Source organism: Musca domestica, unplaced genomic scaffold (genome assembly GCF_030504385.1).
Source record: "Musca domestica strain aabys unplaced genomic scaffold, Musca_domestica.polishedcontigs.V.1.1 123, whole genome shotgun sequence".
Lineage (NCBI taxonomy): Eukaryota > Metazoa > Arthropoda > Insecta > Diptera > Muscidae > Musca > Musca domestica.
The window spans coordinates 1099574-1123103 of NW_026712161.1; the positions used below are offsets into that span (position 1 = coordinate 1099574).

Below are 23530 nucleotides of genomic sequence, written 5' to 3' on the forward strand. Positions count from 1 at the left end.
TTTTTCATATATTTTTTTATTAGCAAATATGTGAGGATAGACTAAAAGATATTAGAAAAAAATTAATAAAAAAAATTAACCAGAATTGTTTTTGAGGTCCATTCAAGTTTGAATTTTCAACGGAAATGTTACAATTTTTATATTTTTCACCAAATTTTATGGAATTTTCTCAGAAATTTACTTTTTGGAGATATGAGTAACTGTTTTATGAGAATATATAAAAATAAAAAAACTCGTTTCAAATCCAATTCGAATGGACTTGTAGGCCCCGGCGAGATTCGAACTCACGATCTCCTGTTTACTAGACAGGCGCTTTAACCAACTAAGCCACGGCGCCACGCGACCTCTGTTATTCCTCCGCTAATGGCTTTTCATGACTTTTCCAAACATAAGTTATGGAACATCTTCGATCTATATAATCAATATATAGTCTAATCTTCAATTGTCTTGTATCTTATCTCAATGGATGATAATATTTTAAATTTATAAATCCAGTGACCCCATATATAGGCACTTCAATCGAACGATGACACTTGGGAAAAGTAGTCTAAAAAATAGGGTTAAATTGAAATATTCTGGTATGAGTATCTGGTAAAATTAAGTTGAAATATTCTGGTATTTTAAATTTTCAGAGACAAACGAAAAATGATGAGTCTTCCAAAAATTGTTGGCAGGACATCTTAATCTCCATAATTTCTCTCAATTTATCCTACACAAATTCTTGTCGGCGTTTTCTTTTATAATCTTCTTCCACTGTCAGTCAACTAAAATAACATTACAGAATTCATTTCACACAGCATCGACGTAGCAAGAAATGCCTTTCGAAACCATTTGCGAAAGAGGCCAACCGAGATTTTCACGTAAAATGTTCCACACAATATCTTAAAAATTACCATACCCCCCTTCTCTATATTGCGAACGTACAGAGTTGCATTTGCTAACAATTTTTCGGGCAGCTGTTTTTGCAGTTCCTACAAATTTCGTTTAACAAAATTATACACTTGCCACCTGGCGAGATTCGAACTCACGATCTCCTGTTTACTAGACAGGCGCTTTAACCAACTAAGCCACGGCGCCGTTTGGCGAACATGCGAAATAATTTCATTCACAAACAGTTGGTTTGGAAAACTATTATGGGAATTTTAAGTTTGTTGGCCGCATTGAGTTCACAAAATAAGTTATAGAATGTGCTTCGATTTAAAATCAAAGCTATTTTGATATGAAAACACAGCGGATTAAATAAAATGTAAATTCAATCACTATAAGCATACAAATACTGTACTAAATTGTGAGGTCTATGTCCATCCGTGGCTAAAATCGGAAATTTTTCAATCAAAGGCCATGTCATTTCTCAGATATTTCAAATTGTTTCCCCCTCGTATTTTTTCGATTTGTTTTTCCATAAAAATATCAAAGTCCAGTTTATGCATTTCCAGAAATAAATACAAAAATATCAGAACACTGTATAGGCCCCGGCGAGATTCGAACTCACGATCTCCTGTTTACTAGACAGGCGCTTTAACCAACTAAGCCACGGCGCCATTTGACCCCCGTTGAAGAAAATGTCTAATACAAATATGGCATATTTTATAAAAAATAATTTCTATAGATTTTGAAATCTTTCCGTTAAAAGCTAGTGCTCTTTTCCATTACCAGCAATAATCTACTAGATTTGCATTATTTTTTTGATATCATAAAGGAAAAATCGATTATCGTAGTAAAAAATTTTACATTCAAGCAGTTCTGGAATAGAGCATATCTTTTAGATATTTTGGAAGAGTGATAGATTTGTTCTTACTTCCAAATATTATTCGAACACTATTCAATACAATTTTCTAAATAAAAACAAATTTTTGTTTTGTCCAATTTTAAATAGTTCGCGTGAGGCGCCGTGGCTTAGTTGGTTAAAGCGCCTGTCTAGTAAACAGGAGATCGTGAGTTCGAATCTCGCCGGGGCCTGCACCAAAGTTCGAGAAATTTTTGTGGGGAACTATTACATAAAAATATGGGTTTTATTACCGCAGATATAATAATATTGTAAATAGTTGGCCCTCATTAGTTAAAGAACCTATAGCACTTGATGTGGTTATACGCTCTTAAAAAGTAAAAATAAATAGTTTTCAAAATATTCAATATATTCGTCGGGGTATTTTACCCTGGGTTACACATGCAATTGGCAGTTCGAAAAATACCAAAACATTCGCACATGCAAATTGAGTTTCGACCCAACAGGCCTGTGAGCAATTAAAGTGCTTTGTAAGAAACTTCAAATGTTTTGCCAATATTTACACCTGAAAAGTTAGTTGAATGAAAATTATGTTCGACAAATATTTTTAAAATACTTTACTTGCTTGCAAGTTCTCAAAACACATACGCCTTTCTATTTAACGATCATATTGTCTCCCCAAAAACCTTAAAAAATCTTTGCCACAAAAAAGTAAGTTCCTCAGTAGATAGGCCCCGGCGAGATTCGAACTCACGATCTCCTGTTTACTAGACAGGCGCTTTAACCAACTAAGCCACGGCGCCATCTGGCGCCCATAGTCATTTAATTTCTATATAATTCAATATAGATCTCTAAAATATAGAGCAACATATAAACTATTCACTTCAATTATTTATTTCTTTTCTATCACGGTCATTCGAATACTTGAAATGACTTTGATTTTTTTGTTTTTGTTTTCAACAAAAAAAACTTGTTATTGGTTTTTTGGATGTGTGACAAACATTTTTTTTGGAAATTTATAAAATAGTCACGCTAACAAATTCATATTGCTGACGCCAAAAGAAATAAAAGAGAAAAAAACTTGTTTTGTAGTTCAATGCCAGCTAATTCAAAATTCCCATATCTGGCTAAATCAAAATGGAATGTCCGCAAGATGGCGCCGTGGCTTAGTTGGTTAAAGCGCCTGTCTAGTAAACAGGAGATCGTGAGTTCGAATCTCGCCGGGGCCTATCACAACTGGGAAAACATTGGAATTTCCCTTTTTAATAAAAGATAATTTTAAAGTGTTGCGATTTATGCTACACGGGGAGAAAAAATAAAATACTCTATTTTCATTGGAGTTAATTTTTTTAACTGTAGAGATATACACTACACTTAGAGAAGAAAAATAAATGCTATACTTTTAGTTCCGTATTTTTATTTAGAGGACGGATCGATGACCATAAGCTTCTTAAATAGCCAGAATTAGGTTCAAAAGTTATATGCTTGGAGAATTTCTATAAATTGAAATTTTAAAAGATTCAAATGGAAGCTAAATGGTCATTATATGTATACAAAAATCAATATACTCTAAATCGGTGGAACCATTATATAAATGATATACCAGGAAATAACCCAATTTCAGAATTCTTTAAACTGAAGGATCCTAGACAAATGAGTTTCAAAATCTTGTGAAATTATAATATTATTGTAATTGTACAATAAATTCTAGTCAAATGAACTTTTTATATCATTCCGCTTTGAAATAAGACATCGAGGACTAAAACTTGTACGGCTATTAAATATCATTATTGTAATAGACAATAGATTCTACTCAAATGACCTTGGAATATCTATGAAAACTACTGTGAAATTGCACTGAGATGCCGGATCTCAGGTCCATGCCATTATATATACACATTTATCTAAATGGGTTTTGGGATCTATTTGCAAAATCATGGATGAATGTTATAAATACCCAGGCAATGCCAATAACATTAATCACTAAATCTAGGGTCATTTTATCAGCCCGAGGAAGGATAGCCATAAATATGAGGTCTCAGAGTTTACGTCTTCCTAAAAATATTTTCGTAAATGGGGAAAAAAAGACGAATACTTCGGAGTAGGAACGAAATATGCCCCAATAATATTATATTACAGCAGAAAACAGACCGAGAGAAGTTAAGTAAATGTAATTTGTTCTAATCATATTTATTAAAGGACCCTAGACCAGGGCTAGGCAAAAGTAGGACCACGTGCCTACAATGAACATAATAATCTCTACACTCACATTCAGGCCCATTTAAAAACAATGTAATTAGAGAGTAACAAAACTGGGAGAACATAAATGTCCGACTCGCTGCCTGGCACACACTGCCCTAGACCATAATTTCGTTGCGTCTGTTTCTAAACTACACCCCTCATTCCAAAAGCAATTTTTTAAACTATTTTGAAAATATATATTTTTTGTTATTTCAAATCATCCCTGCATGAAATTATGCAACGAACATGTGGCGTGTGCAAATGCCCTTTTCTCCTAGGGGGCGCCGTGGCTTAGTTGGTTAAAGCGCCTGTCTAGTAAACAGGAGATCGTGAGTTCGAATCTCGCCGGGGCCTTACCATAAAAAAAGCTATTAATTTTTGGTGGTTTTCTTTCTGAAAATATTTTGGTTACTTCTCGGTGATTGCAATTGGTTTTCAATATTCCATTTGATGTTACCATAAAAATGCTATTAATTTTTGGTATTTCCTTATAAAAATTATGTATTATTTCGTGGTATTTGCAAATCATATCTAAGTCCATTTGATCTGAAAAAATAGAAAAATGTATCCATTTTTGTTTATGGAAAATTGGTATAAAAATTGTCCTTATGTGTATTTTTATTTGCCTTACCATAAAAACGCTTTGAATTTTTGTGTTTTATTAAAAAAAAAAATAATTTCTCTTTTCACAAAAAATCAAATATCAATTCTAAATTAAGAGGTTTCCAATAAGAGAAACTATTATGATATTCGAGGAAAAATTATATTTTTAGATCAAAATAATAGTAGGTTTGTTTCATAAGGGGGAGGGCTTCCAACAACTCGAATTTTTCATTTTTTTCTATATTGGCGACTCGAAAATACTGTAATTTTGTCAAACGTTGCAAGAAAGACCGGGTGATTTAAAATAACAACTCTTGTTATATTTATTCAATTCATGAGACTAATATTATAAACATTGGGCGCCATTTTAGTATTTATATACTTACATATTTTTTATGAATTGAAAAATATCCGGTTGTTTAATCTTTTGATTTAATTGTTAATCAGTTTTCATCGAATTTACTGTCACTTATAAAGTAACCGAAAACCCGGGTAATTGAAAATAGCATATCTTGTGGGAATTTCCTGTTCTTTGAGATTTATTCTTGCGATAGCTTTATAATTAAAAAAATTAGAGGTTTTCATTGTGAAACTAAAATTATGGAAAAAATCTTTATCCCGCCATAATCGTATCTATGAATTTAATTTTTTCCTATAAATTAAAAAAAAATCTCGTTTATTTATTTTTTGATTGAATACTTATTATTTCATTAAATTTACTGTCACTTCCGAAAAACTTTTTTGGAATCTCCTGCATTTCATGGTGGTCTCTCAAAGCTATAGACTTGAATAATTGGTAAATGTTTATGGAAGACTTCACTGATTTCAGCATGAGTCTAAAATATAAAATTCAGATATAACAAATCTGATTATAAATTTAAAACTTTTTTACTTTACTTTAATACACCTTTGGAGCATCGATTTCGGAATTCAGCTCCAAACTTAAAGAATTCTATAATCTCCATTTATATTTTAATCAATTGTCATAAAATTAGCTGTCACTTCTTAAAATTCTATGTATTCTTAGAATTTTACTGATGTTCACTCAGAGTTATATTTATTTGGATAATTCGGATATTGTTATAATAGACTTCACTGATTTCAGAATGAGAATAAAATATAGTATTATAAAAAATCTGCAAATTTAATCAATTCCGTGATTTTCACGTTGGGCGCCATTTAATCTTGAAACTTTTTTTTTATCAAATTTACAATTAAATTAACGTTTTTTTCTGATAGGATTAAAGTCAAAAACAAAACGTTAAAAAAATCATCAAAATCTGTGTTTTTCTCCCATTCAAACATTCCTTTGGAGTCTTTTTTATTCAATTAAATCCCATCTTTTATTAATTTCTTTAAAAAATAAACCAAAAAAAGAGTGAAGCATCGAAACTTCCTTCACATTACAATTTAGGCCCCGGCGAGATTCGAACTCACGATCTCCTGTTTACTAGACAGGCGCTTTAACCAACTAAGCCACGGCGCCATGTTTGCCGTTGTTGACACACAGCGTAGCCATGCAGCAGCAAACCAGCCAGCCAAACACACACAGATATCACTCATTCTTTAGAACGTTTATCTTTCGTAGACGTGTCGGAAAACTTTCTTTAGACGAAACGAACGGAAGCATAGTGAACGCAAGCTATAAATAGCACACACATAGATCTCATCATACATGGAACGAATGAACGAACGCACAGCCACACAGACACTTAATTGTTGATATTTTTAGAAATTAAAAATATGCTAAGCATAAAAATGTTTGGCAATATGATAAGATTTTTGTTTGTTGTTGTTTGACAAACTTGATTGTGGCATAGAACATGGAACTAGATCCCGCTAGAAAAAGCCAACGATTGAAGTGTATTGGCTTATCTTTTCTTCGAACAAAAAGAAATGATAGACAACTTTTTTTATATTTAGCCTTTATTTAGCAGTGAATTTCTTTGCAAATGACTGGTTGAAACCATTTACCCTGTCCCATCTCACACTCACTCACTCTCTCTAGCTCACACACATGTGTGCACTCTCTTTTTAATATCTCAATTGTTGTTGCTGTTTTAATTTACCCAAGAGTTGTTCCTGTTGTTCTTGTTTTGTTTGGCCCGAGTGTAAGCCTTTTTCTCTTGCACTTATTCGCATGCCAGCCATGCCATTCGAAGGTCGGTCATTGACCTTTATTTATAGGTTGCTCTCGTACATACGTTCGTTCGCACACAATCGCAACACGGACTGCATTTTTGTGTGACGTCATAACGCAATTTTGACTTTGTTTTGCCATATTATTTTATTTTATTGTTTTTTACATGTCTCTTTATTGTTTTGTGTAGCTGTTATAAGATTCCTTGTTGGCTTTTGTTTTGCTTTGCATTTCGTTGCATCAATCGGCTGACTGGCTGGGTTGAATTGTTGTTGATGTTGTTAACTTCTCTTCGTTGTTTTGCTGACGCTGCTCTGTCGCCGCCGTCGCTGCTTTCCTGAAACTGCATTACATTATGCTTTCTTTCAGAGTATGGCGACAGAGCGCAACAGTTGTTTGACCGAGAGAGTGTGAGAGAGTCAAGTACCTAGCTCTGTTTACATATTTGTGTGCAGCCTTTACAATAGATCAGAGAGATTCTCTTTGAAATAAAATCTTAATTGTGGAATCAATGACGGAAAACGAAAATTTTGATCCTATAAGGGAATCACAGTCTTAAAGAGGGAGTCTACATTGAAAACGAGATATAGCTCAATGCTAAAATTAAATTATAATTATAAATTTATATTTTATTATGTGTAAGCTCGCTTCAAAAAACAAAATTGGTCAAGTTTATTGAAAAAGTCCAAAGACCACATTTTCTGTTTGGACAGGAAAGCAACTTTCCGAAAATTTGACGCGGGGACAGATGTAAAACAAGGCTGCTTCACTATTGTTTACATTATATCTCAACGATCTGCAAAATTTTCTTTGAGGTGGTACAAATGTGTATAAACAAAATATCGACTACTTATAGATGCCTTCGACATCGTTCAGACGAAATTGGTGTGTTACAAAATATGATGCACAAGTTAGAAGATTTTTGTAAAATATGGAATATGGAGTAGGACGAATACCCTATTATAAGGGAACAGAAACAATAACCTCTAAATACACTTACCTGGAACTGATCCTTACCCCTTAAACTTCCGAATTATCCAAGACTATAGCTCTGAGAATCCTCAAAGAAATTAGGGAATTTCAATAGAGGTAATTTTGAATTACCCGGGTTTTCGTTCACTTTTAAAGTGACTGCTTTTTCCAAACGTATAACTTAACAGAAAATTTGATTATATCTGATTAAAAAATAAATGGGGGCCAACCCGAAGTTTATTGAATTATTTAACACTGAAACCGATGCAGTCTCATCGTGAATTCAGTGAAGTCCTCCGTTAGAGTTTCCGAATTATCCAAGTTTTTAGAATACCAAAATAGCTTCACCTATTGGAAACCACTTAACTTACAAAATATCAAAGTCCTCGGTTGGTGATAAGTTGACCTCAGATGCCTTTCCTGTAGAGTAGCTGATCTCAAAAGCCTCTACTATAGCAGGCCTCATAGGCATCTGTTCTTGAGTAGCTGACCTCAGATACCTCTTTTGTAAAGTAGGAAGCCTCAGAGGTCTCAATTGTAGAAAAGCTAACCTTAAAGGTCTGTACTGCAGACTGATGCCTCTATTGTAAAATGGCTGACCTCAGAGACCTCTACTCTAAAATACCTGATCTTATAGGCATCAAATGTCGAATAGGTGGCATCAGCGCCCTCTATTGTAAAGTAGCTGACCATTGAGGTCCCTACTACATGCCTAGAATACCTGGCCTTATAGGCATCAACTGTAGAGAAGCTGACTTCTGATACCCTTTTTGTCGAGTAGCTGTCATCAGAGATCACTACTGTAGAGTAGGTAGCCTCCAAAGCCTTTACAGTAGAGTAGCTGTCCTCTATTGTGGAGTAGCTGGCCTCAGAGACAACCACCCTAGAATAACTAGCCTCATAGGCATCAACTGTAGAGTAACTGGTCTCATAGGCAGAATAGAATATGCAGCATCAGCGTTCCCTATTTTAGAGTAGCTCACCATAGACACCTCTATTGAAAAGTAGCTGACCTCAGATGTCTCTATTGTGAAATAGCCTCAGAGGTCTTTACTGTATAGTAGCTAGCTAGCTAGCTCTGGCATCAGAGACCTCTACTCTAGAATAACTGGCCTCATAGGCATCAACTGTAGAATAGCTGACATCAGCGACCTCTATTGTAGAGTAGCTAACCTCAGAGGTCAGCGTAGCTAGCCTCAATTGTCCTCTATTGTGGAGATGCTGGCCACATAGGCCTCTACCAATGTACTGATGGCATTACATTAATATATGCGTTGCCGACACAGTGTCGTACTTTCAAAACTTTTTCATTTCGAACCAATATATCCCTCTAACGATATTTCCACTAATTAAATGGGAAAAATCCTAAAGGCTTTCTAAATAATATACTTTTCCGATTGTTTCAAATATATACATCTTAGTTGTAGTCTTACAGTAGGGTACCACCAGGGTAGTATTGTGACGACCATGTATCTTGTGGCTAGTGGTCATGTACTTCATTCTACGTTATTTATTCCGCTGGGCATTCCCTTCTTTCTTTCTTCCCATTGTCTTCACGCTTAGAATACCCAAAAAAAAAACGAACGCCAGACAATAAAGATTTGGCGGTATTTTTGGTGTTTATTGTTCAGAAAAATTCCGTCCGTCTTGGTGCTTTTTTCAATTAGGCAAAAGATTTATTGTATTTCAAGCAGATGTTTATTGAAATGATGTTGGTGCAGGGGATGATAGAATAAAGAAATGGTCAGTTTATTAAAAAAAAAATCACGAAAATCTTAACTGGTTGGGGAACAGTAGGGAGAAAAGAGGTAAATAAATTGTGACTTTTATAATGATATATTCGATATATATTAACTGATGAAGCTGAATATTTTCAGTCCTTCTTTCTCCAGGTACCATAAAAATGCATCCTCAACCACAAACTTGTCAATTCTTTCCTGACCGGCCGTATCATAGTTAACTTTGTTTTACAACTCTTGGGAGTTGGATTCTGCTTAAATATTTAAAAATTTAATATTTGTCCTCTCATATGTCCTCTCAGCCCGATGTTGTTCAAGGTGGCCTTTTTTCTCTGGCTCAGATAAAGTCTACATGCCCTTTAAAGTGAAATCAATTTTTTTACAGTAATATGACCCCTAGATATTTTCTTTCACGTAATGCGGCTTCAGTCCCTGAAGGTGTTAAAACCAAATCCAATGTTACTAGTTGTCCTGATGATGTAATCAGCTTATATAATTCTATTGTTTTATTATATTAATTATTTAAGACTTTGTCTTATTGGGCTTTTCTTCGGTCTGCACTTTTCTTAATGAAAATAAAAACTATTTGTTTCATTTTTTATCCGATTTTTTTGGGACTTTCCAACTTCTTCACCAATTTTATTTAATCTGTCAACGAAAACTGAAAAGGTGTACTGTTTGATGTCACTAGTAAAATATTATAGGACTTATGGGCAACGTTTGTAGCAATGCGCTGCTGGCCCCAAAAATTGGTCTATTCCCCAATTGCTTTACTTTATCGATCATAGATAGAACCCAGACTGATGACTGACTTTTTTTGCAAAGATCAATGAACTGCTTGCCTGCCTGCCTGCATTGTATCAATCACCTCAACAACACACGTATGAAGGTACTCGGCGCGCCATAAGGTGCAAATAGTATGCACTGTTGCCGAGAGTGAGAGTGGCACGGTCATTCGTTTTATTTTAGGGGTATGATTTGATCCGATTTACTGTGTGTGCTGTCGAATTCCAGCAATGGTGTCCAGTGGTGTGTTTGATTGCACATTGCCATATCTTTCTCTCCCTCTCTGTCTCTCGGTTCTAATTGATAAATGCGTTCGTGCAGAGAACACTGTTATCTTTTGAATGTGCATGATTTCGACGTGTTGTTCTCGATCGAGAGAAATGTTTTATGGGATTGTGGCGTAGTGCTTTTGTATTTCTCTATTAAATCTGTTTTGAGAGTTGCAAAGCTCAAGCGATACAAGGGTACAGTGGCTTTCGTGGTTCGGTTAATTGCCAGAAAATGAATATTAAATGTGAAAGAACTTTGAATTAAACTTGGCTTAATCTATACAAGTGCATTTTTTAATAGCATTTTTGACGAACCACATGTGTGACGTGCCATGCTTTCATTTTAATCTGGTTAAGTGTTGTTCGGAAGAGTTTAAAAATCATTCAACTTTATTTACGAAAAATTATGTTCTGTGAGAAAAATGTTCCGTGTTTTTCGCTCAACATAGTCGACCAACTGAGCGTGCCTTTCGCAATTCCATCAGCCATTTTGAAACCCCGCATTCATTAGTCAATAATTCGCAGTGAAGAAAATACGTTTTCCGTAACTAAGACTGTACATGAAATCCGTAGAGAGTCGATCTGTAGCCGTTCGCGGTAGATCAGATTGACGTAGGGAAAGACTTCAATTAAAAGTGTACAACATACAGATTCTGCCACCCAACATGTCCCATACGACAACGCTTCGCTCTCTAGGGTATTTATTGACCCAAGATATTCCGACATTTTCGAGTCGACATTTATACAGTAATTATGCTAATTTTTGGCTTTATGGATATGTAAACAAGCAAAATTGCCTCATTGGGGGCTAATAACAACCTGAAGAGATTCATAAGTTGTCATTTTTTTTTCAGAAAACAAGAACGATTTAGTATCTTTTGTTACCAGGTGGAAACATCGATCCATATTTTTTCAAAGAGGATGCCGATGATAGCATGGACTTCAAGGACATCCGTTATAGTTCCATAAACACCGATAATTTGACGTGTGAATTCAGAGCTCTTTATCTCGGCGAAATTTCTTAATAAGTTAACGGATTTATAAAGAGAATAACTCTTTCACTTTCAGCCCAATCAAAGACGAGTCCCGCTATATAGTTTCGTTCAGACTAAATATGAGTCCTTTCACGCCAAAATATTTCGTTATATCAATACAATTCCACTTACTAAGCCCTAGCATCTATCTAGGAGAGATATCAAATCAAACTGAAATTTTGTAGGCAACAATAGCTAGTCAATTTTTTCAGTATTATAAACCTTTTGCTCTAGTCAGAATAAAGACGATATAAAGCGAAATTTTTTCTTAAGGCTGTCCTAAGGTATTTTGGTGGAATTTTTTTTGAGAATTATTTGTTGTCGTTTAATGTGAGTTCCAATAAAGGCCTATTCAAGAATTATACAACGCCTGCAATACCCACATTTTGTCAATTCGCCTGCCCTATATGGCTCTATTTAAAAGAAGCCTTATAGTTTGGTTGTGCCTAAATTTTAGTTTCCTCACGCTGCTACTTCAACCTCTACCTCCAGAAGCCTTTATCAGCCCTTGTTAGTTAAAAAAGGTCCCTATTTGTTTTGACCACGTAAAAAATGATATGCCTCTTAAAGTGAAATTTATTTTTAAACCTGCTCCATATATAAGGTCGTACGGTAGCAGCTAATTTTTATTGCCCCTAAACATTTTCGCTAAGCATTTTTCGTCATTTAACTTGATTTCCCACATGATAATCTTTCAGTCGTTTCTCCACCTAGTACGACAGAGTGGGCCTTTATTTTAATTCTTTACGTATCGTGAAATTTATGTAAAGCGTAAAATTTGGACTACATTTAAGACCACGCTATGTTATTTTATCCTTGCCTCCACTAGATCTCCGTGAATCGTCGTATTTTTACTCTGGCTTGAATAAAGTCGTTATACCCCTTTGAGTCAAAATAATTTTCCTATCGAATATGACTTACAGGTATTTTTTTCAGACATTCATTTCCATGATATTTTAGAACCGGGCGGTAGGTGCGAGCATTTTTCGCTTCATCTTCATATTTTCTGTCATTATAATAGCAACCTTACATCGGGAGTAAGACCTCATCGAATTTTTATCAGCCCTCGGCAAATCTGGTTCAACGTCTATGATGATTGTTAGTTCCCATAAGGTAAACAACTTTTGTAATACCTCAAGATGATTATTCAGCAGTGCCTTCAATTTATGAGTCAGTGGGCCTTCATCGTCTTGATATTTTTCAATGAAGACCACATTTAAAACCGCAATATAATATCTCAGCCGTTCCTCCACTATACAAGATAGTGGATCTTCATCTTTGAATTGTATCTTATTTGGATAGAAATAATGCGATATGTAAAATCTGGACATGGTTACGTCGGCCTATATTGGATTTATTCCACTCACGGTAGATTTTGGATTTTTTACTTTGTTCCTGCAAGAATTTAGGTTGTTTTCAATTATTTTTCGACATCATAAAGGAAGCTTAAAGAATTATCTATCTGAGCCACTGTGGTAGTAAATTGTAGTCAAAACACCAACAAGTCTGGGGGCAATTTATTGTTGAGCTTTTCTTTGTTGATGGTAGTGATCTGCTCTTCATTATTTTGAGTGCGGGAGAAACAGACAATTAAAAGAGAGCACACACGTGTGCTTTTCTGATAACGGTCGAGAGAAGATAGGTTTTACAATTTAAGAGATACGTACTCCTTTGGTTGGTTGGTTGGTGGAGTAGACTACCACCCCTCTCCTCCCCCTGTAAGACTCTCTTTCAGTGAGATTGTTTCGATTTCGTTAATTTTCTTGTTTTTGTTGTTGTGTTTGGTTTTTTTTTTGTTGGAATTCGTTTTGGGGGTATCTATCTATGGTCGGTTGGTTGGTTGGCTGGTCGTTGATGATGATTATGCGAAATGAATGTGTGGAAACCCGCATTTGGATTTAAATACTTTGACTGAAATGTGTGATGTGTGTGCGATTGTGGTGTTATTATTTTTGTTGCTGTTGTTGTCATAGTCGTAATGTATTTTTTGCTGTTGTATCTTTTACACACATTTAAGTTGCTATTGCTGTACATGATGATGATGTCGTCGTCGTCGTAGTTGCCGTCGTCGTCATTCGTTGTTGTTTTCACCGTGAAATGTGATAAGAATTTAATTCAATTCTTATACTTTTTCACCGTTTGTTGACAACAACGTAGCGTTGTTGTTTTTGTTGTTGTTACCGCTGCCTTCGTCGTCCACGTTCATCGCATTCGCTGTTGTTGTATTATTTTGTATTTGCTTGTTTTTTGGTTGTTTAGTTGAAATTTGGCCGCTGCTCTTTAACTTTTTTTCGGTGTTTCAGTAAAACACACACACTCGTTTAGACACACAACTGCATATGTGTGTTTTGTTTTATTGTCCGTTGATCGAGGCGCTTTTCATTTGCGGGCATACGACGACGAAGAGTTCACAGTTTTTTTGTTTTCTTGCCGTGTTTTTTACGGGCTTTTTATTATTATTTTTTGTTTCGTTATAACAAAAAAAATTAAGTGTTTTTTGGTTTGTTTGCAATCGCGCAAAGCTGTGTAAGAGTTAGAAAGCACCTCTCTCCGTAAATGCCGAGTTGAAAAAACGTGTAAATGTAATACCTATTTCGATTTTCGTCTGTGAATAATAGAAAAAAGTTTAAAAAATATTGAAATAAAAATTAGAAATTGAAAAATAAATTTCAAAGAGTATCCATCTAAATCTAATCTAAAAAATGTTTAAATTATTCTGCCAATCTATGTTTGCTGTTCCCCTCACAAAAAATCCAATAAATTCTTGTCAATTTTTTAGTGCAATGCCAAGTTCCGTGTAAAGTTTTTTCTTAATTCATTCAACGAAGTGAAAGTGATCGAGCAAAAATCCAATAACAAAAAAAAAAAAAAATACCTACCTACCTAGCTTCAACAAAAATTCGTTTGTTTTTTCATGTGACGACGTAGTGAACACAAATAAATACAAAAAAATAATTTTGTTTATACCTATTTATATTAGGGTGGTCCAAAGAAAAAACAACAAACATACAACAATTTGCATTTTACAATTTTTTAATTAAATGAATTTCGTGAAAAACCAAAAAAAATATTGATACGTTCCAAACAAAACTGTGATATTTAGATTAGAAATGTGAGTAGAAGAGATTGCATTAAAGATTTCTAAAATATATATTCGATTTCAAACCCCTTTTTATTCAAATACTCAAATAAAAAGAAAATAAGAAACTGTGAAACCAACAATTCTGGTCATTAAATCTAGCATTAAAACGTTCGAAACTTCCATAAAATAGTAAAATCTAAACAAAAAATTCGCACATATCCTTGGCATTTATTTTTTATTTTTGAAAGAATCGGGTGACGATACAATCAATTCGTTCGGAGATCTTCAATGAATTGTTATAAATATTTATAAATATTCGTAAAATATAAAAATAATACCTGAGGCACGAAAAGCCCCCCTACATCCTCAATGTTGTTGGAGCAGTAACATAGTTCGTTGAATAAAATGTGCTAATCATGTTCTGTTTAAAAATTCGCATTTAAGAAATCAGGTACTCTGATTAGGCTGTAGCCAAAGATTCCTAGGAGTAAGTTTGGTAGGTTTGGCGGGGAGTGTTGTATGTGGGCCTGTATCATATGCTGGATAGACCTTTCGTAAATTTCTATTAGTTGCTCTAGGCAGCCGAAGTTCTGCAGCAATAATACATGGGGGATTGGATACCTTCTGCTGACTTCTTAATTTAGAGACTACCTCTAATATCATTCTTGATATACAAACTATCTCTTATATCGTAGGACCTACTTTTTGTAGGCAGTCGAAGTTCTGCAGCTATAATGCATGGGGGTGTGAACTCATTTTAATGATTAACTAGATCAGTATGAATGCTATTCAAACCGGCTGACTTCTTTATGTAGAGACTATCTCTTATGTCGTTGGACCTTCATCTATAGATAATGCAGGTCCTTCTTTTCTTCAAATGCCCGAAAAATTAACGGTATTCCTTCGCAATTTCGCTTTAAGATGCGTCTTGTGATTTGCCCAAAACCAAAAAGAACAAGTAAAAAAAGCTAAATTGGGCCGGGCCGAACTTTATATACCCTCCACCACTCGGAAGGATCTTGAAAATGAAAAAAAATCCATCGAAAAATACCGCTCAAACCTTTATTTGGAGGCTATACGAAGACGTGGATGCTATAGGCTACAGTGATGTTTCCGAACTTCAAATACAAAATTGGACACAATTCCGGAGAATAATGTCGTTAATATCATACCGAAACACCGAATAAAGGGAGGTACCGTTGTATGGGGACTATACTAACACGTGGACCAGAATAGACAATTTTCTGTCATAAGTTGTAGTACCTATTACGAACTTCAAATACGAAATTTGACGCAATTCCGGTGAATAAAGTCGCTAGAATCTTTAAAATGCCTAATATCGGGAGGTACCGTTGTATTGGGGCTATACTAAGACGTGGACCTGCATAGACAATTTTCCATCATATGTTGTAGGACCCATTACGATATTCAAATATGGAATTTGACTCAATTCCGTTGAATAATGTCGCTAAAATCATCAAAATACCGAATATCGGAAGATACCGCTATATGGGGGCTATACCAAAATGTGGACCTACATGGCCCATTTTCAATACCAATATATACATTTGAGTAAATTTTTGTCAATCTACTTCATTCCGTTCGGTGGCTAGAGTGATTTCCACCGACGGATAGACGGACGGACATCCCTAAATCGACATAGAATTTTATGCTGATCAAGAATATATACTTTGTGGAGTCTAAAATGTATATTTCGATAACTTACCCCCCATACTATGGTGGAGGGTATAAAAATAATTTACATTTACTTATTTCCAACCGAACACTTTCCGCATTTGTGGATCTATCGGTTGCATTTGGGCCCTTTGCCAATCCTGCATCCTGACCATCCATTAGACTGTGTATCATTGGACCTTATTTTACTTAAGCCAGTCAAAAAAGCGTTTTATGTATTCTTACATTACAGGAAAGTATAAGGAAATTATTTATGAAATTGTGGATAGCCAAACCGCAAATGGCTTCCCACCTTTATTTGACTTCTTGCCGACATGCTTCTTAAACTTCCTTTAAACAAAAACTGATAATGAAATGTATAGTTTCACATTTTGTAGGAGATTTTATGTCCATTTACCTTTCCTCTTATCTAATTCCAATTAGATATTCAGAATTTAATCCAATTAACTTAATTTAGCGTAGCGGCCATTTGCTGATATTGACTGTCATTATTAATGGCAAATCTTCCTCTTTATTATGAATTTATGTCCTAAAATTGCATTATTCTTTAATAAAAACAAAATACACATAAAATTGTTATTTTTTCCTTTGTAAGAGATTTAACTTTCCTCTTATTTTCATAGTCTTACTGTGCATTGCCTTCTTAAATCCATTTTCCAAATAGATTCCTATTCATCTATTTTTAATCCAATTGACTTCTGCAAACATTCCACCCCAATATACACTTCTTTTGTGTATTGCCAATTATAGAGCTTGGCGAATTTGTTGTTTTGTTTGTGGTGTTTTATTAAAATAATATAACAAATTTCTTAGTATTTGTTTAATTGTCATTTGAGTGACAGTTTGCAAAAAAAGCACAAAAATTTTGGCGGTTTTGCATATTTTTTGTTTTTACATTGCCTCACACTACAACTGTAGTACTCTCATCATCACATTCAATCCACTCTCAGAGATGCAATTAGTGCTGTGGAGTCTTGTGGGGTTTTTTCGCCGTTGCTTCTCTCTCTCTCATTGTTCTTCACATTTAATAATGCTCTTTAACTCCGGTGTTTCTTAATAAATTGTGAAATCATTTTGACACCACTTTTGTTTTATTATGAAATTCTCAAAATAAAGAAAAAATAAACAGGGAAGAAGCAACATACAAGCAACACCAATAACAAAAACAATACTAATAACTGACAGTTTTGTAAAGCAGAGCTTAAAAAGTAACAACAGGCGACGACGAAGACGACGACGACAACAAAAACAAATTTATCAGAGTTGGCATCCACCACGGCAAGTGTAAAATAAAATAACCATAGTATTTTGTTGTGTTTTGTTAGGCATTTGACGGCGGCGTCACAACAAATCGGAAGAAGAAATAGGATGAGTGGCTAAAATAAAAACAAAAGAAATGACGTTTTAATCGTCGATCGCCAATTGAAGAGGTGAAGAATCAAAGTTTTTTTCATTCGTTTCTTTCTTTGCTTTTGCGGGGTTAAAGTGGGCTCTGCTGGTGGTATAGTACAAACCTGCTACTGCAAAGTCAATAGATTTCCATTTCGGCGAATGCCAAGGTAAAGTGAAAAAAAAAACAAATTAAAAGTAAGTTAGCTAACATTTTATACCATCTCCCATGTGGAAACTTGACATATCGGGCATATCGTCTATCCGTGAAGCCCCCAACATTTAGAAGCTCCATAATATGGTGGCTATGCCAGTTTTGAATATCTGTGAGAGGAGTTAATCTAACCACAAGGAAGTCCAAATATCAAATTGCAAGTGATTTGAATGAAAAAAAAATTAGGAAGCACCCGAATATAAGGGCTATACAAAAAACAGATCTTTATTGGTATCTTCCGCAAGGCTTTAGAGTATCCACTTTGAACCAAAAATGTCAAATTACAGCATATTGCCACCGAGACCTTCAAAATATCGAAAACCTAAAGGTATCGGTATGTTGGGTTATGCAAAAAAGTGGATCTTCATTGAAAATTCCGCTGAGGGCCGAAATGTAAAGTTACAGCTGATTTGGTGGCAAAATGTGGAAGAAATCTTGTATGGAGTGTGAAATATACCCAAAGACAACCTGAAATGTGAAATTACCTCTGATTGTGTTGCAAATTAATATCTCCAAACACCCTAAATTCATAGTTTCCTTATTTAGGCGATCCATGGACGTATAACAATTGGTACGAAAAGTTAAAAAGCCTCGCCCCTGGGCGAAACATAGACAACTTTTTTGTGATTGATCCTTTTTTTTTAGACCATTTAAAACCAGATCCTCGTAGAATACCTTTTTGCAAAATTATAATATTCTTTATTTCTTTCCCCTCCCTCTCATTTCAGTATCGTGATATTTGTGACAAAGGCCAAAGTCGTGATATATCCTCCTCAACACCAGCTAACACAACATCAGCCACAACAGCAACAACATCGTCGACGTTGTCTTCTACGAATCCAACCAATGCAACTAGTACGAACAACAACAACAGCAGTAGTAATAATAACAACAACCAAACAACCTCAACACGTTGCAGTCGTTGTGCCACCGACAATTGTTCCATACATCCGGTACAACAGGGTGAAGTCTCATCAACCGAACCGCCACTGCCCGAACCATCACTGCTAAATGGACAAGTGCCAGAAATATCGGCCTATTTTGAAGCTTTAGAACATTACATCTCTTCGGTCGGCTGGGTTTTGCTGCAGGTTAATGCCGAAGGCATTATCGAGTCCTGTACACAAAATATCAAAGAATTAATTGGTTATGAAAAACAAGAATTATATCGTAGACCCTTGTATGAGTACCTGCATGCGGGCGATTATGCCAAATTGGATCCCATTATAAATAATATGTCATCGACCCTTTCGGGAGGAGTAGGAGGTCTGGGCGCAGGTGTTGGTATTGGCGGCAATGGTCCCAACAGTGCCGGCAGTGGTAAACACGATCTAAACTCAGGTTGGGGTCTAGGTGATGTTGATGATCACAATGGTGGTGGCGGTGGAGGTGTAGGTGGCATTGTTGGAGGCAAATCGAAACGTAGCATTTCGACAAAAGTCCGAATGTTAGTCAAAGATACACGTTCGGCAACCCAAACCTCAGGTTCTTCGTCGTCTTCATCATCGTCAACAACAACCACAACGACCACAAATAATACAGATAGTAATTCTATGGACCAAAAATCGAAATTCGAAGAAGTTGTTTTAATAGCAGCGCCCGTTAAAGGTAAGTATCACTAAGCCAATCTTTAATATTACTTTACTCATAACTTTCTTTTTTCCAGACGATGCTGATTCTGCCTCTTCTGTTTTATGTTTAATTACCCGACCTGAGGACGAATCGCCTTTGGAAATGAACATACAACAACATGTCCAGCATCCAACCATTGAACAGGTTACCTTCAAACTAGACATACATGGCAAAATTATTACCCTCGATGCCACAAGCTTGCGTGAACCCTACAAAAAGCATTTAACCCAATGGGTGGGACGTTTGCTGCAGGATCTGTGTCATCCTCAGGATTTATCAGCTTTAAAGACACATCTCTGTGATGTCCAAAATTCAGCGGCCGGGGTAAATGCGATCAATGCCTCACAATCGCCAGGCAGCAGTGTGGTATCAATTAACCCGCCCATATCAAATCATATATCGAAACCATTTCGCCTTTGTCTGGGGACACCCGATGTCTATGTTCATGTCAAGGCCAATTCGAGATTGTTCCTTAACCATACGCCGGGTGAGAGTGATTTTATTATGTCGGTACACACGCTGCTGAATGCTGAGAACGATATGAACAGCAATAGCACCAGTATGCTGAGTGGCAACAGTGGAGGACTACTTACAACCGGTTCATTGGTATCATCTTTGGTTTCCAGCCTATCAATGGATTCCTTGGTGAATACAAATTCGATGTCATCGCCTTTGGTGAATGTCTCAGGTTTGGGTGGTTTAGTAGGTGGTGGTGGCGGTGGTATGCCACCGCAACAGCAGCAGCATTCGACACAGACAATAAGTGTGGGCGGACCCCTGATGACATCGGCAGTTATTAATGGCACCGGCAGCGGGGTTGGCAGTGCAGGAAACAATATTGCCAGCGGCTTGGGTTCTGTACAAAGATCATCTTCCACAACAGCTACTACCTCGGGCATTGTCTCCAACAACTCATCAATGGTGAACTCGTTTCCCGCCTCTCCGGCCGGCCACGAACCGCCATCGTTTTATAGTAACGACTTTGATTTTGACTTAAGATCTTCTTCATTCGAGGCCTGGAATGATTCAAGACCGAACTCACGGGCTTCGGTAACAACACCCGTCAGTACACCAAGACCGCCGTCGGCTGGTCATGGTTATAGTCCAGCTATTTGTCCATCGCCCTCAACGCCGTATCAATTGTCATCTCATTCGGCGGCTAGTTTGCCCTCTCCACAATCGAATGCAAGTCAATCGGGTGTCGGTGGCGGCGGTGGTAGCAGTGGTGGCGGAAATCCTTTTGGCAATTTTGGTTTTCATTCCTTCGATAGCAGTAGTGATAAAATGGATAAGGATCCTATGAATAATAATAACAACAACAATAGTGGTAGCAATAACAACATGTCTGGTATGCCAGGAAATTTACCAAACGGTGGCAATGGTGGTACCAATCCCCTAATGATGGGTGGTGTTGTTGGTGGCAATTCTGGTGGTATGAGTGGGTCTCAACAACAACAGCAGCAGCAGCAGCAACAACAAAGCCAACAACCTCAAAACCCTCCCACAGAATCGGAACGTTTAAGACATTTACTTACCAATAAAACACATTCATCATCAATGCATGGCAGCGATGGAGATGACAAAGATAATTTGTTGAAGGTAAGGAAGAAAGAAGTAAGTAAAGGTGTGAAATTTGCATAGGCGGGCCATCAATCCATTAATGTGAATTTTGGGGAAATGTTTATGCGAATAATTGTAAGTCCTTTTCTAAAATATCTTTCGAATCTATTTTCAGCTCTATAAGCAAGAGGATGACAAGGAGGGTCTGCAGGCGAGCTTAGGTGGTATGTTTAAAATGGGCCCTGGTTCTGGTCCTGGAGGCGGTATGCAGCGCATGTTCAGCATGAGTGGCATGCAGAAACAAGCTAATTCCAGTAATCCCATGTTGCTATCGGTAAGTGGAAGCCTAACCTTTCTTAAATTTCCTTTATTGACTTTGGTTTTTTGATTAACAGCTTCTCAAATCCGAAGACGATGAAAACAACAAAGGCATGTCGTCTATGGGCCGTTCCAGCGACATGGTACGCATTAAGGATGAACCGCATGGTTCCCATCAAAATCCCAATAATTTAACCACCGAAGAATTGTGTCGAATTTTGAAGCATCAAGGTGATCCGGCTATGACACGCAAGCGATCCCTTAACGACCCCGATGATGGTCTTTCGGCCAAGAGATCGGACGATCGCCCTTCAAAGTTGTGTGAAAGAAATAAAATGCTTGCCCGACTGCTAAGTAATCCGCCAAAGAATATTACCATGAATATTACGCCTGTTATAAAAACAATTCCGGACAAGGTGCCCACCAGGGGCCCGGGCAATATTGTCTCATCAATGGGCGGTGGCACAACCATGGGTCTAATGCCCGGAAAGGCTTCAACCATTACAACGATGGCCAATAGTGGCAGTATGATTGGTCCAGGTGGTCCGGGACGAGGAAGAGGTTTGGCGCAGCAACAAAAACCGTCGCAACAACAACAGCCTTCCGATGTCTACCTCAATCAACAACAGCAGCAGCAGCGACAGGGTCTGGAATCCTCGGCGGTAGGTTCGAATTTACAACGACTACCACAATCTCATCCTCAGCAGCAGGGCAGTCAAATGGACTTCTCATCGTCATCTACAACGGGAGATCATCCGTTTGCCACCCCACCTCTTAGCACAACAGCTCCTTCAACAACAGCTACCTCAAATTCAAGTGCAACAACGGGTACCTCCTCTTCCACATCCTCCCTCAGCTCCTCCTCCACATCGGGTATCTTGGGTGATGGTGATCAGGAACTATCCAAAATACTGGACAGTGTTATGGACTATGTGCCTGATGACCAGCCGACAGGTCTTACACCGCAACAGATCAACGATCAATTGGCCATTAGCGAAATTCAGAAATCGTTAATGAGCGAGACATCGGCTTTTCGTATGGGTCCCATGGGTATGACGGCACAACAAATGTTGCAACAGCAGCAGCAGCAACAACAATCCCAGCAGCACCAACAACAGATGCAACAGCATCACACACAACTACAACCTCCTGCATATCCAGGTATGGGCGGTGGTGCGGGCAACTTAACGCCCCAACAGATAATGCGAATGCAAGCGTTACAAAATATGCGACCCAATCAGAATATGCAAAAAGCTCCACCAAATTATCCAGCAAGTGGGCGTGCTGGTCACATGAATGCTGTCTCAACGCCGAGCGGTGTAATGGCGGCACTGTCGCAGTCACACTTTCGTAACATGACCCAACAGCAAATGGGTCAACAGCAGCAACAGTTACTGGCTCATCAGAAAGATCGGTTGCTGGCGCAACAACAGAAAGAACGTTTACTGCAGCAACAACAAAACCAGTTGATGCGTGTGCCGGAAAATGCCACAGCTCGGGATCAGCTGTGTAAGTAATCGAAGATAAAGCCTGAAGATTAAAACGTATTTAATGCTTGACATTGACATTTTTATAGGTCTCAATCCTGGTCTCAACAATATAAGTACCTTGCTCAATACCGTGGCACCCAATGTCACCTTATCACGCACAAATTTACCACCCGACTCACAATTAATGTTGCAGCAACAGTTAAGTCCGGGTCAACGCAATGCACCCTTTAGTCCACAATCTAATCCAGGTAGGTTTTCGTTATTTAAGCATTGAAGATATGCGAATTTTTATTTGATGCCATTGTATTCTTTTAGGCTATGGTCCCCAATATCCACAAACTGCCGGCCAACGCTTGTCACCGCAACAACAACAGCAGCAACAACAAATGGCTGCTTTCCAGGCAGGAAATCCAGCAGCTCAGCTCTCACCCAGGCAACCACATTTTGGCCAGCCGGGTGGCCCCAATACCCCAGGTAGTGCTGGTATACCCTCACCGGGCTTGGGACCCAATTCCTCACCCCAGCAATGGGGCGGTGGACCAAATGCTGGACCACAAAGAGGGCATTCATTACAACAGCATAATCCAATGTTAAGTGCACAATTACAGGTTAGATTGAGTGGTGTTTTGTGAGGTGTGTG

General features: G+C 37.1%; 1 protein-coding gene and 8 non-coding genes across 12 annotated transcripts in view; 4 read left to right on the plus strand and 5 right to left on the minus strand.

The window, feature by feature from the left end:
- LOC109611694 (serine-rich adhesin for platelets-like) overlaps nt 1–23530 on the plus strand; it is a 279269-nt gene that overhangs the window by 247675 nt on the left and 8064 nt on the right. For 3 of the 4 annotated variants that reach the window (XM_059118364.1, XM_059118365.1, XM_059118366.1), the window contains 6 exons: nt 18619–19498; nt 19557–21136; nt 21258–21416; nt 21478–22909; nt 22977–23138; nt 23206–23498. In XM_059118364.1, the coding sequence (XP_058974347.1) occupies nt 18619–19498; nt 19557–21136; nt 21258–21416; nt 21478–22909; nt 22977–23138; nt 23206–23498 (4506 nt within the window). The remainder of the gene's footprint in view (nt 1–18618; nt 19499–19556; nt 21137–21257; nt 21417–21477; nt 22910–22976; nt 23139–23205; nt 23499–23530) is intronic. The other variant, XM_059118367.1, reaches the window with a different exon arrangement.
- TRNAT-AGU (transfer RNA threonine (anticodon AGU)) lies at nt 264–337 on the minus strand. The gene has a single exon. It is a non-coding gene; the product is annotated as a tRNA-Thr (tRNA).
- TRNAT-AGU (transfer RNA threonine (anticodon AGU)) lies at nt 1003–1077 on the minus strand. The gene has a single exon. It is a non-coding gene; the product is annotated as a tRNA-Thr (tRNA).
- Nucleotides 1468–1541, minus strand: TRNAT-AGU (transfer RNA threonine (anticodon AGU)). The gene has a single exon. It is a non-coding gene; the product is annotated as a tRNA-Thr (tRNA).
- Nucleotides 1886–1959, plus strand: TRNAT-AGU (transfer RNA threonine (anticodon AGU)). Its single transcript has one exon. It is a non-coding gene; the product is annotated as a tRNA-Thr (tRNA).
- TRNAT-AGU (transfer RNA threonine (anticodon AGU)) lies at nt 2456–2529 on the minus strand. Its single transcript has one exon. It is a non-coding gene; the product is annotated as a tRNA-Thr (tRNA).
- Nucleotides 2882–2955, plus strand: TRNAT-AGU (transfer RNA threonine (anticodon AGU)). The gene has a single exon. It is a non-coding gene; the product is annotated as a tRNA-Thr (tRNA).
- Nucleotides 4248–4321, plus strand: TRNAT-AGU (transfer RNA threonine (anticodon AGU)). Its single transcript has one exon. It is a non-coding gene; the product is annotated as a tRNA-Thr (tRNA).
- On the minus strand, nt 5983–6056 carry TRNAT-AGU (transfer RNA threonine (anticodon AGU)). The gene has a single exon. It is a non-coding gene; the product is annotated as a tRNA-Thr (tRNA).